We start from the raw sequence: 14,922 nt of genomic DNA on the forward strand, positions 1-14,922 counted from the left end.
TGAGTGATAGGATTTGATCACAAGTGGCAATTACAAGTGCTATTTCTTTTTTACGATAGAATGGTTGTGACAAGAACGGATGTGAGAGTTGATAGGCTAGAGAAACATGAAGTATATGCCATGTCGTTGGCAAGTACGAGCTTCAACTATAGGAAAATAGAATAGTGTTTTAGCGGTTGAGTTACCATCGTAGGGCCTGAACGGTGTGTCGAGTTCAAGCATTCTAACCAAATTTATCAACTTACATGATACTCCCTTCGTCCGGAAATACTTGTCATCAAAATGGGTAAAAGAAGATGTATCTAGATATATTTTAGTTCTAGATACATCTTTTTTTATCTATTTTGATGACAAGTATTTTCGGACGGAGGGAGTATATGGTATGACAATACATTATGGGCCATAGATACTACATCCACCGTGTGGTTATACCTCAACTCAACATGAATTAAATTAAATCACAGTTTGAACCTTTAAAAAAAACACATTTTGAAGTATCATGTGTTGCGGTGGATTATATCTTTCACTAAGGTGACATTTTCGCTAATAGTTGATGATTTCGTCAATCTTGTAGCTCCCCCGCTGGACTCACATGTAGTTGTTGTGTGATTGTATCTGACTCTTTCAATAAGTGAACTAAACTCATTAATGATGAACAAATGTGTGTCTACGCTGTACTCGAAACTTTGAATCTGCCATACAGACATGTGTGACACCCTAATTCATGTCCATTGGACGCAATGAGCGGGATGGGGAGGGGAGCGTAAGGAGCTAGGAGGAAGAAGGAGAGATGATGGACGAGGAGCGATGGGGACTCGATGGCAATGACCACCGAGGCTAAAATGATAACCGACTAAGATAAGGTCAGCAAGCTACCACAGGGGGTGTAAAGAGCACACATTTGGTGTTCCCGGAGCAGCAGGGCCGCTGGATCTGCGATCCGAAGGGCAATTGTCTACGTTTCACAAGGTTACCAGAAAACATCCCATAAGTCCCATAATTGCGCGTATGTCCAGTGCTCCGACCCTGGCCCCCGGATTTATGATCCAATAGAACAGGACGAAAGGCTACGTCCTAATCCCTACGGTAGAGGACTGATCAAATCCTGACCCTCCATCTCAGATCAAGCGGCTCCGTTGAGTTGCATTTATGGCGGCAACGGCACCGGCCGCCAGCTAGCCCCCATACTCTCTACCAGAATACTGCCCACTTGCATCGGCGGAAAATATCTGGGTGTACAACACGGCGGGGAACGTCAGCCACAAATAAGATCTAGCCCCACCCAACACCCCGACCCCCGCCGTCCACACACTCCCAAACGGAAAACCGCACGCTCCACATTCTTTTTCTCCACGGCCCGCCGATTCATCAATCGCACGGCCCCGGTGAGCAGGAGCAGGACTACGCTTCCCCGCTAGGAGCCACTGGTCTCCATCCCAGGCCAGGGGGCCTCTTTAAATATCCTCCACCCGACCTGCCTGCCGACTCCAAAGTCCGTCCAAACCCATCTCTCCCATCTCACCTCACCTCCTCCCCCACGCCGCGGTTTCCCGACCACCGCGCAGAGAACAGGTCTTCCGTCCTCCCTCTCCGACTCGCGGTCGCCGCTGGCTTCCTCCTTCCCGGAACGCGCGGGCCACGCTAGCTCCGGCGGGCTTGGTTTCATAGCCGCGAGCGATCCATCCAGCCCCCGCCTAGAGGCTGCAGGCGGAGGACCGAGAAGAGAAAATTGTTGTTCGTAATGGCGGGCGACAGGTGCGAGGGCGCGATCGCGGGGTGCGAGCTGTGCGGGGGCGTCGCGGCGGTGCACTGCGCGGCGGACTCGGCGTTCCTCTGCGTGCCCTGCGACGCCAAGGTGCACGGCGCCAACTTCCTCGCCTCCAGGCACCTGCGCCGCCGCCTCGTCCACGCGGCCGCGGACGAGGACGCCGGATCCGCGGGCTCGGACTCGGGCTCGGAGTCGTCCTCCAGCTCCTCCTGCGTGTCCACCGCCGACTCGTGCGCGGCCGCCTCCGCGGCGACGCGGGCGGCGGGGAGGAGGAGGGCCGGGTGCAAGCACCGGCGAGCGCGGGCGGAGGTCGTCCTCGAGGGGTGGGCCAAGCGGATGGGCCTCGCGGCGGGAACGGCACGCCGGCGGGCGGCCAGGGCCGCGGGCGCGCTCCGGGCGCTAGGCCGTGGCGTCTCCGCCTCCCGCGTCCCGCTCCGCGTCGCGATGGCCGCCGCGCTCTGGTCGGAGGTCGCCGGATCCGGCTGCGCGGAGGCCGCGCTGCTCCGCCGGCTGGAGGCAAGCTCGCACGTGCCGGCGAGGCTGGTGGTCACGGTGGCGTCGTGGATGGCGCGCACCGCGGTCAGGGCCCCCGCCCCCGCCCCCGCCGAGGAGGGCTGGGCCGAGTGCTCCTGAGCCACGGCCACGGCCACGGCCCCGGCCCGGGCCCATCTCCCTCCCGATGACGAGCCGAACAAGGAAGGAAGCGAGCCCGAGATAGAATTACACGTAGAATGTAACATGTGAAGCAAAGTTCGTTTGTTTAATTTCCCCCGCCTTATTCTAAGCACGATTATACATATTGTTATTAATATTCCTTCATCATGAATTCATCATGGGGGCAAAAGATCTTCCCATCTTTATTATATTTTTTTGTTTTGGGGGGGTGGAGGCAAAAAGATCTTGTGGTTAGGAAGCGCGAGACAAGGTCCACACCCGAATGGATGGGAGAGTTTGACTGCCTGTGCGTTATGATTAAATAGAGTAACTAAAGTTGATCTTGGTTAAGACTTATGTGGTCGAAGAATGTCGATGATACCTTCCGTGCTGGCCTCCGTTGGCTTCGCGCGTCGTGTGCGTTCGATTGGTGGCTGTCGACGTTAATCTTTGCTAACCACAAATCGCCGCGGCGTACTTGCTCCAGGAGAGGGATCGAGCTCATGGTTCCGGCTGACCTCGTCGGTCGCTGTCTGTCTGTCTTCCCCCTCGCCTCGCCCTCGCCCTCGCCATCGGTTTTGAGTAAGTGCATGCACACACACCGTCCTCCCCGAGAGCGAGCGTGGACCTGGTACTTTGTACGGGTGGTGGTGGAGCTTGCCGTGAATATTTCGTTCGAGGAATGGATGGTCTGGACGGACCATCTCCAGAAAACATGGAAATTGAATTGCAATTTACTACTCTTGTGTATTGTTGTACTCCCCTTAATTTTTCTTCAGGGAAAATGAATTTTATTTGGACGTGGAGTATCTGCTCCCGAGTTCAAATGCATCCTGCTTAACAGTAAAAAAATGAGTATTTTTTTTATAAACTTTGACAAATATTTTGTATGCTTGCAAAATTTCTGAATAAAATCACATCCAAAGAAGGCATGGCAAAAAAAAATTGATGCTCCAAAAAGAATAGTTTTAAAAAATATTTTGGACTATCAATTTTTGTTTTTTCGCCACAACTTTCGGGAATGTCATTTTGTGCTAAAATTTGTCAAGCATACAAAACATTTGTCAAAATTTAGCAAAAAGAATCATAATTTCTTTTACTATTTTTTCAATTTTACTGTTTATCAGGGTGCATTTGAGCTCACAATCAGAATGAGACTTTCGATTTTATCTCATAATTAAAGCATCTGCTTTTGAGGCGTTCATAATTAGAGCATCTAACCAATCACAAAAATGTGACCCAATCAGGCTCCTCAAACCGACACTATACGTCTGGGTTGACCGGCGCCCCTCATATCCAGCCTAAATTTGGGATGGATACGAGGAGTCCTGTTGCATCCCCCCTCCCAATTTATCAGGCGAGCCATTTACCACTCCTCTCTCCCCCTTCGTCCATCGAGGCCAAGCTCCGCCGCCATCCTGACACCTCAGCGCCACCATCGCCGCCGCAAACCTTCTCCCCGACCGTCTCGCCGCCCTGGACACTGTTGTCACCTCGAACACCGGTGCGGTACGTCCAACTATTCTCGGACCGCACCTTGCCCTATGTGTTTGACAAATTGTCCGATCTATCTTTTGTGATTGTTTTGTAGGAAAATGAACGATTCAGATGGCTCGTCGAATGAGGAGTATAAAAATGTGTCTGAATAAGTTGAATTCTAATTTAAATTATTTTATTGAAAACTTCATGTCTGAATTTTAATATTTATCTTTAGTTATTTTGCGTGTTCCAAATATAGAAAAACAAAGACAAACATTCAGCGGATTGGATGATAGACCCACTTTCGTTGTCCGCATACATGTCCAAACGTGTCCATGAACATATTGTATGTTTGTTTTGACACACACCACTAGAGTCGCCCTAAGCATGCCGTTGGTCTTTCTACAGCAAGAGAAGGCCATACGCCTTCGTTTTTCGTGTTTTGTCAAACACCCATGCATCCAAACGCAAGAGCATCTCCGACATTCTCCCTGCTCCAAAAAATGTATGTATAGGAAGAATTGAGTCAAAAAAACTGTCCCAACAAGTTTTACTACCCCCTCCCTCCCCCCAAAATTGATCTCTCCTAAAAACACCCCATATCTCCTCAAATCTCCCATAATTTTCTAACCCATGTCACATCAACATGCCGCCGCCATAGCTACTACCCACCATACCGTCGTCCATCGTCACGCCCGCCACTTGACTCCCCGTCGTCGCCGCTCGCTGTTACGCCACACCACCGCTGCTTCGCCACCACCGACTCTACCATGTCAACGGTCGCCATAGCTTCGCCGATGTCTTACGTGGACACATGAGAAAGAGAAAAGAAATTAGTCACTGTGGGACTCACGTGTTAGGGTAAAGTTCATGGAGAAGTTTACAGAGGAATTGCTACAGTCGCACACCTTTCATTCATACTCAATATTTTTATAGAAGATCTCCTGAACACACATATAAGGAGAGATTCTTAGAGATCTTAATCTTGTTATTTATGACCACTGTAATAGAGGGAGTAATCAGGTAGCTTATGAACTAGTTAGGTTAGCTACGTTCTCTCCTCCTAATGTGTGGATGGAGTCACCCCGGAGGCGGTGGTTTCTATGATTATAAACGATGTAAAAATTCTAATAAATGAATAAAGGAGGAGATAATTATTAAAAAAATTGCTCTAAAAGGCTAAGAGGCAAGCTATCGTTTGAGAAAAAACAACCGAGGCTGAAAGAGAGTCTCAAAAATAGGTCAGCCCACATAGTGTAGGCCTCTCTTTAGGGCTTGGTAAAAGGTTTCAGCCATGTGAAGCCCAGCCCGTTACATAAAAGGTACCCCGCCGAAGCCCAGGAACACGCCCCCTTCCGTACCATCCCGACCAGGCGACCACCGCCTCCGCTCACCGTCGACGACTCCAACTCCAACTCGAAACAAACCCCAAAGCCGACGCCGCCGCCTGCCCCCTGCCCCTTGCCCCCGCCGACCGCGCCGAAAACATGGACTCGCTTCTTGCCACCTACGCCTCTTCCGACGAAGACGCCGACGAGAGCATCCCCACACCCGCTCCCGCGACCCGCCGCAGCGAGGCCAGCGGAAAGCCCGCCGGCAGCATCTTCTCCGCGCTCCCGCAACCCAAGTCGGCGCCTATCTTCTCCTCACTCCCGGCGCCGAAATCCGCCCCGACCTTCTCCTCCATCCCGCCTCCCAAATCCTCCGCTTCCTCCGGAAACCCTAAGCGCGTCGTCCAGTTCCGCCCGCCGCCGATCCGCCAGACCACCGGGGTCAGCTCGGACGAGGAGGATGACGCCGAGAAGCGCCGTCCCAGCGCTAGCGAGGCGCCCCCGCCCCCGTCTGCTGGATCGGGGCCGGTGTCTTCGTTCCTCCCGGCGCCCAGGCACTCGCTTGGCTTCGGCTCCGGCGCGGCCAGGAGGTCGGCCGTAGACACCGCCGGGCCGGAGAGGTCAAATCTTGGTGCTGCTGGCCCCTCTAGCTCGGCTGTCAACAGAGGAGCGCCAGAAAGGTCCGATACTGGCCCTGCGGACGAGGACGATCCTGAGGAAAGCAGCGATGAGGACGGCATGCCTGCTCCGGAGCAGCAGCAAGAACAACAGGATCTTGGTGCTGGAGCTGGAGACGTCCAACACCAGGGCTATGATGCTGGAGTTGGAAACGCTAATGGGTACGAAGGCTATGCATGGGATCCAAACTATTATGCATATTATGGTTTGGATCCGAATAGCAATTTGAATTATGGGGCTGAACCACAGTATGCAGCATATGGAGTAGAGCAAGGTGGTGGGTATGCAAATGGATATGGCGGGGAGCACAGTGGTGGATACGAGCATTCGACAGCGCCTCCATGTGGAGGGGAATATACTGGAGGTTACAGTGCTGAGGCTGTGGCAATGGCAGCGCCACCAATGCCGGAGCCGGCACTGCCACCAGAATTGGGCAGGATTGGAGTGAAGAGAGGTAGGAGGGATATGCCTATGGAGATTATAGAGGTGAATCAGGCAGAACTGGTCAAGAACCGTCCGAGGGAGGACAAATCCAAGCTCACGGGGATGGCCTTTGGTCCTAGTTACCAGGTACAGACAAATCATTCCTTGATAACTTGGCATCACCTTTGCTTAGCTCTTGCTACATTGTTATTGTGCTCAGTTCACTGTACTTTCTTTGGTTTTCTTTCACCTTATATAGCCACCACCATTACTACTATCTAGTCAATGTTAGATAATTGTGTTTTTATTTTGTCAAGTGATACACCGCTACTGTAGTATGCATGCAGCATTGTCCATTCAATTTAGGCCCTGATACCAGTCCCCAGCAATTATTCTTGGTAATAGGTTTGTGTTTGTCACAGTTTTAGTTTTAAATTTGCAAGTCATCACCAATAAGGCAAACAAAGCAAGTACTGTACCTAACAAGTGAAGAGTCACCACTCATAACTTCTCCAAGCTGTAATTATGCTAGTAATGCTTTCAAGGGTGTTGTCAATGTCATCAGATCATCACTGGAGTATTTAACTATATAATTATGTTTTGTTACAAAAGGAACCATATGATTTGTCAATTCATATATATTCATATTTCCTTAAACTTAACGATAAGTATACTAGCTAATCTCCATTTTACTACCCTGAACAAAGTTGGTGGTTCACATTACCCCCTGATCTATTTTTCGGTTCACTTACCCCCCTAAACAATCCCATACCAGACAAAAAAAATCCCTGGGTGGTTTTTCTGGACTTGCAGCTGACGTGGTGCTGGTCAATGGTGGTTTTGACCTGCGGGTGGGTCCCACTTGTCAGTTTTTTTAAAAAAAATCTAAGAAATATAAAAGAAGTACTGTACCTGGGCCTTACCTCTTGTAAATTTTGGCCCAGCCCAACCCAGCGAGGGGCTGGGTCGTCTTCAACCGCCGGCGCTGCTCGTTGAAAGCACGCTGCCAGGGGTAGCCGTTTGCATCTACGCGGCCAACATCCACTCCTCGTCAGCAAACCTTGTCTACGAGGGCCTCCTTGCCCTAGAAAGCTCAAATGCCGACTCAATCGATGGATGACGCCCAAAATCGACTGAATCGAGCTCATCTTCCTCACTTCCGACCATCAGTCGCCGCCATCAATCTGTTGCCTCTCGAGTCTCCCCGACCTTTGTGACCTTGCCGCGAGATCCATGTGGTGCCGCCGATCTTCCAGACACGTCGTTGATGAGCGCCTCTTCGTCCAACCCCCTTCCCACGATGCCTCACTCCGTCGACCGCAAGCGAGGTCCATGCCCTCGCCATGGGCCCTCCCCACCCCATTCTACTGCTCTGGCATGCTCACGGTGAGCGCCTAATGCCGGCGCACCCCTCTCCCCTCTTCCATGTGCCTTGTAGTGCCCTGCCACCTAGCTTCGAACGGCTCCGTCGCTGTCCTCGGCCATACCTGAGGGTCTGACCGTCCCCGCTCGCGCTACCACCCCCATTCTACGCGGAGCGAGCCCAGGAGCGCGCAGGACGAATCCACCGGCCATTTGCTCGCCGTAACAGAGCTCCCACGCCCTATGCTGTGACGTATGCTCACCGAGGGCCTTAACGCCGGTGGTTAGATTAGGATCAGTGTTAGGTTATGCTAGTCTTGGGTCACTGATCACAGCCCCCCATCTAATTAACTCTTGTGTTTAACCACCAAGCCAATGACGTGTGGACCCCTGGTCAGTTTGACTAGTCAGTGCTGACTGGGCTGACTTTTTTAACAGGTGGGCCCCTCTCTCACTGGTCAAATACCGCTTTGACCTTGGGGAAAACCATCCAGGGACTGATTTTGTCCGGTATGAGATTGTTTAGGGGGTGAAAGGAGCAGAAAAAAAGATCAGGGGGTTATGTGAACCAACTTTGTTCAGGATAGTAAAATAGACTTTTTTCTAAAAAGTTACCATTCTGTTCAGTAAAGAACTATCGAAGCTATTACTCCGTTTGAATAGTTCTTTGAACTTCAGTTGTCACAATATATTATGACATTTTGCAGAAGATTTATTTTACTCGTAATGTAGTCATATAAATTTATCTGAACTATCTAACTATTTGACTGTACCCTTTTTCTGATGTGTCAGAAAATTGTGACCAAACGAAGTACATAGTTGTTATTACAATGTACTCCTCCGTTCATAAGATGTTTTGGATCTTTCAATATGGACTACATACGGGTGAAATGTGTGAACAAACACACTAAAACATGTCATACATCCGATTTATAAAAAAAGTTAGAATATCTTATAATAGTGAACGGAGGGAGTAACTATTATTTTGTATTGAGTATGTACCCTCTTAATGGGTTTGCTGATTGCCTATACCAGATGGGGCTTGTGAGCTAAGACAAACTTGCTTTAGTTTAGGTTATATTAAAGTACAGTTTGTTGGATCAAACGGTCAGCTTTACTGAGCAAAATCGCACTACATGGAATTGACCAGATTAGAGCAGGTTCTGTCTGTAATCAGACAAGATTCACACAGCGTTCAGTTGATTAAACTAAAATATTACTTTGTAAGCATGAATAAAAGAATAAGGTGATGATGTGACGTGGTTGTTCTTGATGTTGTGGGTAACTGGGTGTTGGATACTCCCTCTAATTGAAGACTTCTACATACATTTGAAATACAGACAAGCTAGAGTTCTGTTTTTCTTGTGTTAGGTCACCCTAATCCAGGACCTTATGTGGTAGGGTGTAATGGTGGTCTTGGGTTACGTCTTCAGTCCATGTCTAGGAAAGGGATATGCTAGGATAGTAGAACTTTGAGATCACAAACTACAAATCAATGGTGAAAAATAGAAGGATGGCTAGTGTCAAAATACGGTCTTGTTAATATCTGATGATCCTACCAAAGGTAGACCTTTTTGATAATATAGGTTGATGATAATTGATATATGGGCCTATAGGACTGTATAACCCATGGTGCATTAGAAGATCTCATCATATCGCTATCAGAACTTAGAAGCATGTCTTGAATATATAGTTCTCCCTGTATTGTTTGAAAATTGTAGCTGTGAATGCCTATTTCTCCCTGGTATCAAAACCATCAGCCATTCAGCCATTTTCACATGTCCCTGTCTTGTTGCTGCTGTTCATCATCCAAACTTCTGCTTGTGACATCAATTTAGAGTAGGCTACTTCTACCGAATGAACATCGCTGCTCTCTTCGACATTACTCGATGCTCCAATGTGCGTATTATCCTGACCCAAGATTTGTTCTATCTCGTGTGTAGGCCGCCCCTTCGGGGAAGGGAAAGCCCTCCAAGCTGCAGAAGAGAAAGCATCAGATCGGTTCTCTCTTCTACGACCTGAAGCAGAAGGAGATGGAGCTTACCGAGAGGCGTGCCAAGGGCTTCCTCACGAAAGCGGAGACTCAAGCAAAATATGGGTGGTGAGAATGGTCATGAAGACAGCCTTGTATATCAGAAATTCAGAATCGAGCTGTAACTGTTTATCTATCTTGTTGTTTAACATTTTGTTGTAGTGCCTGGTGATGTGAACCCGTTGTACGATTATAACCAAACAAATAGTTCATTCAACCTTTGCTTGTAAACTGTGCATCAATTTTTACGGACCATATAAAGAAGGCAAAGTGTTCCTGCGATTCCTTTGACTCTGAAGCTCTATTTTGGCATCTCTAAACATCTGATGTTCAATTTGGCTCTACGGGTCATATGCTCCTGGACCTCCAAAACACTTCTACGAATGTTAAAAGTATTTTAAAAAATTAGACTTGTCCATCATTGAGGCTCCTTATGTGTCATCTCAGTTAGATCAGGCTCACTTGTCAGCCCAACTCTCCTCGTCACTATCCCCACTGATCCGGACATCACTGAGGCTCCTTAAGTGGCATCTCAACTTTTCCCACAAAAAAAGAAGTTGCATCTCAACTGATCCGGACACCATTGAGGCTCCTTTATGTGGCATCTCAGTTAGATTTGAGCATTGCAAGTCTTGAACTCTTAATACGCTGACGAAATTTGGGTCGCTCAGAATACAGAAATGAAATCCATGAATTCCAACCCAAATGACAGGAGCCAAACAAGGTGTATCATAGCAGCACCAGCTCCTCACACCATCGTCTAGGCAGTGATTGTCCTCACTGATGCTTGACCGCCGTCATAGATCAAGCGTGCCACTGTCCCCACAACAATTTCATTTGTCCCAGCATAAGCAAATGCTTCTCCTACATTCCCACAATGTCCGTGAGTTCGCAACCTAGGAACCTCGTCAGTCTACCTTCATCAGCTATGTACATTTTACGATTTCTCGCTGGCAACCAAACAGTGGGAGAGCATAAAGACCACATAACATCATGAATCGATGTATCACACGCTTCTAAGTTGAAAGGTTGCAGTGTCAGGGATTCAAGCAAAATACTGATATGGAAAAACAGCCCAATGGATAAAGCTGAAAGACAAGGTTATGTAACATAAAAGGCATCACAAGAATGCAAAACCATTGAAACAAAATCAATGGGAGTATACTGCAAAGAACTTGTACTCAATTCGCTGAAAATATTTTTAATCACAATGCATGCACTTCCAGTTTGAAGTTGCTTATGACAGGACACAGAGGAACATAACAGTGGACTAGACAGTCCGTTGCTGCCTTCCGACACAAAATAAACCAGCCATCAAATAGACATCAACTCCAGGTAGCCCATCAGTAGAAGAAAAACGGAGAAAACCATCCTAAATCAACCGTAGATAAGCTCTCCTGCACAACATAGATAAAGGTGGTGAGGACAACTGAAGGGTGCAGAAGACATCTCATGCCAAAAAAACAATGCCTATATTGCACATGTTTACAGCTCAATAGTGTCGCATAACATATAACTGCTGTAGTACACACAATATCACTTACTCCCTCCTTCCATCTATATAGGGCCTAATGCGTTTTTCAAGACCGCCTTTGATAATTGATAATATTAATAGTACATGACATGCATAATGTAAAAATTATATCACTGAAAGTTCCTTTCACATACGAATTTGATGGTGTGCTTTGTGTAAGTTGCATGTCATATATTATTAATCTAACATTTGGTCAAAGTTAGCCTCGAAAAACGCATTAGGCCTTATATAGATGGAAGGTAACGCAACATCAGGTTTATCCTTCCGCTGTTTTTGTTGGTATCAATACGTAATAATTATATTTATCAATCTTCTTAGACGGGTACATAGGTCTTAGGCTCTTAAAATACAGAATGTAAGTCACACTGTTGTTCCAACACAATTTAGTTATAAGAAAGGTTCTGTCAAAACTATCATGGAATTAAACTACTTTTAAGTCGTCACTTCCACAGGGAGCAAAACGACTTTCACATGTCAATGAACAATGATTCCATTCCTCAAAAGTGTCAAACTCTGCAAAACGCCTTCAAAAGGACTTAAATCCATATGCACATTTGAAGTTCAACAGAACATTAAACCGGTTTGCTAAACCATTTTTCTGACATGTCATCTGATAACCATTGACCTAACCTACTAACACAAAACGTGAATACAGCTAATAGATCTTACGCCGCTATTTGGAAGTATCATATGGTGCTATGCAACTTCATAAATGCACAAAATGGTGATCCAAAAAGATGGCCTGCAGTAACTTGAAGGTTGATACAGCTGTCACCACAGTCCCAAACTATGCATAGCCAACGCAACACACTGTGTGATCTATAATCACACATGATACCCAACAAATGTGTCATTCAACAGTTTCATTTGCTATTCGAGAACTATAACAGCAAAGTGTAAGCCATATAAGTGATCGAACTTTGTAAAGCTCAAGGATGTCTTCATTGAGAATTTGCATCGCTGGTGCAATATATACTAGTAAAACTCAGAAGACAGTGCCGAACTATACCCTGGCTGAATGAAATGGATGTGAAACAGATTAACAGATAACGCCCAGGTAATTCAGATCCTCATACAGTTCCACTATTGGCGGTCATATAGACGAATCAATTGCCACTACACAAGTGATTCAAATGCACAATTGCTCACAGACCCCGCCAGAACATTTTGCATCTAATCGTACCGCACACCACGTCCATGCGACCTTATAGTTAAATTAAACCACACGCCAATCGTCAAGCAGACGGGGTTCAATCCCCGGAAAATAATCTCATCGCACCACCGGATCGGATCAGGAAACAGAAATGGTACAATCGAACCCTAACCTGCGCGAGGCGGATCCGGATCTAGTGGCCGCCGTGCTTCTCGAGGTGCTCGAGGTGGCGGCGCTCCTGGGGCAGGCCCACGAGGTAGGCGAAGGCCATGCCGCCGAAGCAGACGTGGAAGAGCGGGTCAACCGAGCTGGTCTCGATGTACTTCTCGATGTAGCGGTCCACCGCCTGGTCGGTGCTCTTCTTCACGTTCTCCCAGGTGAGGCGCGGTTTGAGGTACGCCGGCACATCGCGCACCTTCATCGCGCGGATCTCGTTGTACAGCGCGCGCATCGCCATGGCCGCGACCTGGAGATCTCCCTCTCTCTCTCCTCGTGCGCTCGGAGTCTAGGGTTCGTTCGGTCGTTGGCTTCGGTGGGGAGGGGAGGATGGAATGGCACAGGAGGTGGGGGATTTGTTTGGGTGGCAATCGGCGGAGTATTGTATTGGGTTGGGCTAGGTTGGGCTGGGCTTAAATGATACGGTGACAAGAATGACGGGCCTTCGGTTGACCAATATGTTGGGCCATCTCGTTAGATATACCGCCCCAAGACGGATCTGAAAAAAACAAAATTGATGATTCTCAAAAAACATATATGAAAAAAACAAAATTGATATTATCACCGCAGCTCTTTTCACTTCTCAAAAAACAGCTTGTCAAAAAAATTCTAAAGTAACGGTCTTCTAAAAAAATCATCTTTTTTTCAACATAGTACAAACACGAATGCTCATACATACTAGCATACACGCATCCCTATGAACGCATAAACACATACCATACCCTTATGAGCTTTGTTTATTTAAAAAAAATCATCTAGAAAAGCATTATGTTCACAGGTTGCAGCTTTTTTCTTGCATCCCCTCTGCCTATTGCTTCGGAAGCTGGTGGCAGGAGGAAGAATCCTGATATCTCAGCTCTGACTAGTAGACAGGTTAGGGATGTTAGTCCTCATAGATGTTACGTTTGGACGAATGGCGGTGCTTATTGTTCGAGTCAGTTTTCCATGCATTGATTCTCGTCAAACTCCCCCTCGAGGCGGATTAGACAAAGCTTCAGTGTAAATTCCTGACGGCTCCTCAAGTCGACGAGTTAGGGTTTTCTGTCGTGCATACATAACAGTGAGATTTGGTGTCAGATTTTTTAGATTGATTCAACGATGACTCTACGACACCAGGGTGCTGGCCTTACAAGCGTGGTCATGAAGATTTCTCATCTGTCATCGATAACGTCAGGCCGACTGTAGTATTGAAGTGGCACAGTGGATCATTTTATTGGTGATAGTGGTTGTTTGATAGTCCAAAGATCGTAATAAATTTTGTTTTGTGGTATATTTTTGGTGAACCTTTTATATTAGGTCTGAGTCATTTTCATTTTTTTATAATGCATGTTGGCACTCGCGGAGCTACTCACAGACAAAACCGTGGCCCGCCCAGCAAAATCGCCAATTTCTTTTATACATATGCTCATAGCTCAGCCCACAACCACATAGTTGGCCGCCCATAATGCATAGCGGCATGGCCCAAAGCCCCAAACGCTCAGTCCAATAGAGTAGCACATGCGCACATCTATCCACTGCTCGGCGGACGCAAAAAAAATAAATCCATCCACTGCTTGGTATGTTGGGAAACGTAGTAATTCAATAATTTTTTTATGATTACGTAAGATCTATCTAAAAGAAGCATAATAATGAGACGGGAGAGTGTGTTCACATACCCTCATAGACCGGAAGCGAAAGCGTTTAGTAACGCGGTTGATGTAGTCGAACGTCTTCAGATTCAACCGATCCAAATACCGAACGTACGACACATCCGTGTTCAGCACACGTTTAGCACGATGACGTCCCTCGAGATCTTGATCTGGTAGAGGGTCGAGGGAGAGTTCCGTCAGCACGACGGTGTGGTGACGGTGTTGGTGATGTGATCCACGCAGGGTTGCGCCTAAGCACTACGACAATATGACCGAGGTGGTAAACTGTGGTGTCACGTCCGGATAATTAAGCTACAGTAATTCCATGCTAATGATGCCATGTCACCTTGGTTACTGTTGTTAATCTCACGATGGTTCAAAAACAATTTAAATTTTCAAATTTAAAATAAAGACAAAAATCAAAAGTTTTCAAATATTAAAACTAAAATGTTCAAACTGGAACAAATAAATCCTAAATAATAATTGTGAAGAAAGCACACTTGTATAAAGTGTGTAAATACTCAAAAATGAATAAAATAGTAGCAAAAACAATTAGTTAAATTATTGTAAAATAATAAACAATTACAAACTATTTTATATTAGTTGCCAACTTAATCATGGTAGTGGCATAAGTATTAATAATATTTTAGGTACAACTTGGGTA

The 14,922-nt window shown here is 46.9% G+C and overlaps 3 protein-coding genes across 3 annotated transcripts; 2 read left to right on the plus strand and 1 right to left on the minus strand.

Moving 5' to 3' along the window:
• The first annotated feature begins 1,418 nt into the window (after positions 1-1,418).
• Positions 1,419-2,631, plus strand: LOC147964516 (uncharacterized). Its single transcript, XM_087527120.1, has one exon. The coding sequence runs from the start codon at positions 1,742-1,744 to the stop codon at positions 2,399-2,401; it is 660 nt and encodes a 219-aa protein (XP_087383246.1). The 5' UTR covers positions 1,419-1,741; the 3' UTR covers positions 2,402-2,631.
• Positions 2,632-5,233: 2,602 nt separating this feature from the next.
• Positions 5,234-10,009, plus strand: LOC125531051 (mitotic checkpoint protein PRCC-carboxy-term protein). Its single transcript, XM_048695462.2, has 2 exons — positions 5,234-6,480; positions 9,639-10,009. The coding sequence occupies exons 1-2, from the start codon at positions 5,389-5,391 to the stop codon at positions 9,798-9,800; spliced, it is 1,254 nt and encodes a 417-aa protein (XP_048551419.2). The 5' UTR covers positions 5,234-5,388; the 3' UTR covers positions 9,801-10,009.
• An 880-nt stretch (positions 10,010-10,889) lies between these two features.
• LOC147964517 (ATP-dependent RNA helicase) lies at positions 10,890-12,989 on the minus strand. The gene is made up of 2 exons (XM_087527121.1): positions 12,587-12,989; positions 10,890-11,124 (listed from the first exon to the last, which is right to left on the minus strand). The coding sequence occupies exon 1, from the start codon at positions 12,869-12,871 to the stop codon at positions 12,608-12,610; it is 264 nt and encodes an 87-aa protein (XP_087383247.1). The 5' UTR covers positions 12,872-12,989; the 3' UTR covers positions 10,890-11,124; positions 12,587-12,607.
• Between the last annotated feature and the right edge of the window lie 1,933 nt (positions 12,990-14,922).

Source organism: Triticum urartu, chromosome 6A (genome assembly GCF_056163025.1).
Source record: "Triticum urartu cultivar PI428250 chromosome 6A, HENAU_Tu73, whole genome shotgun sequence".
Taxonomy (NCBI): Eukaryota; Viridiplantae; Streptophyta; class Magnoliopsida; order Poales; family Poaceae; genus Triticum; species Triticum urartu.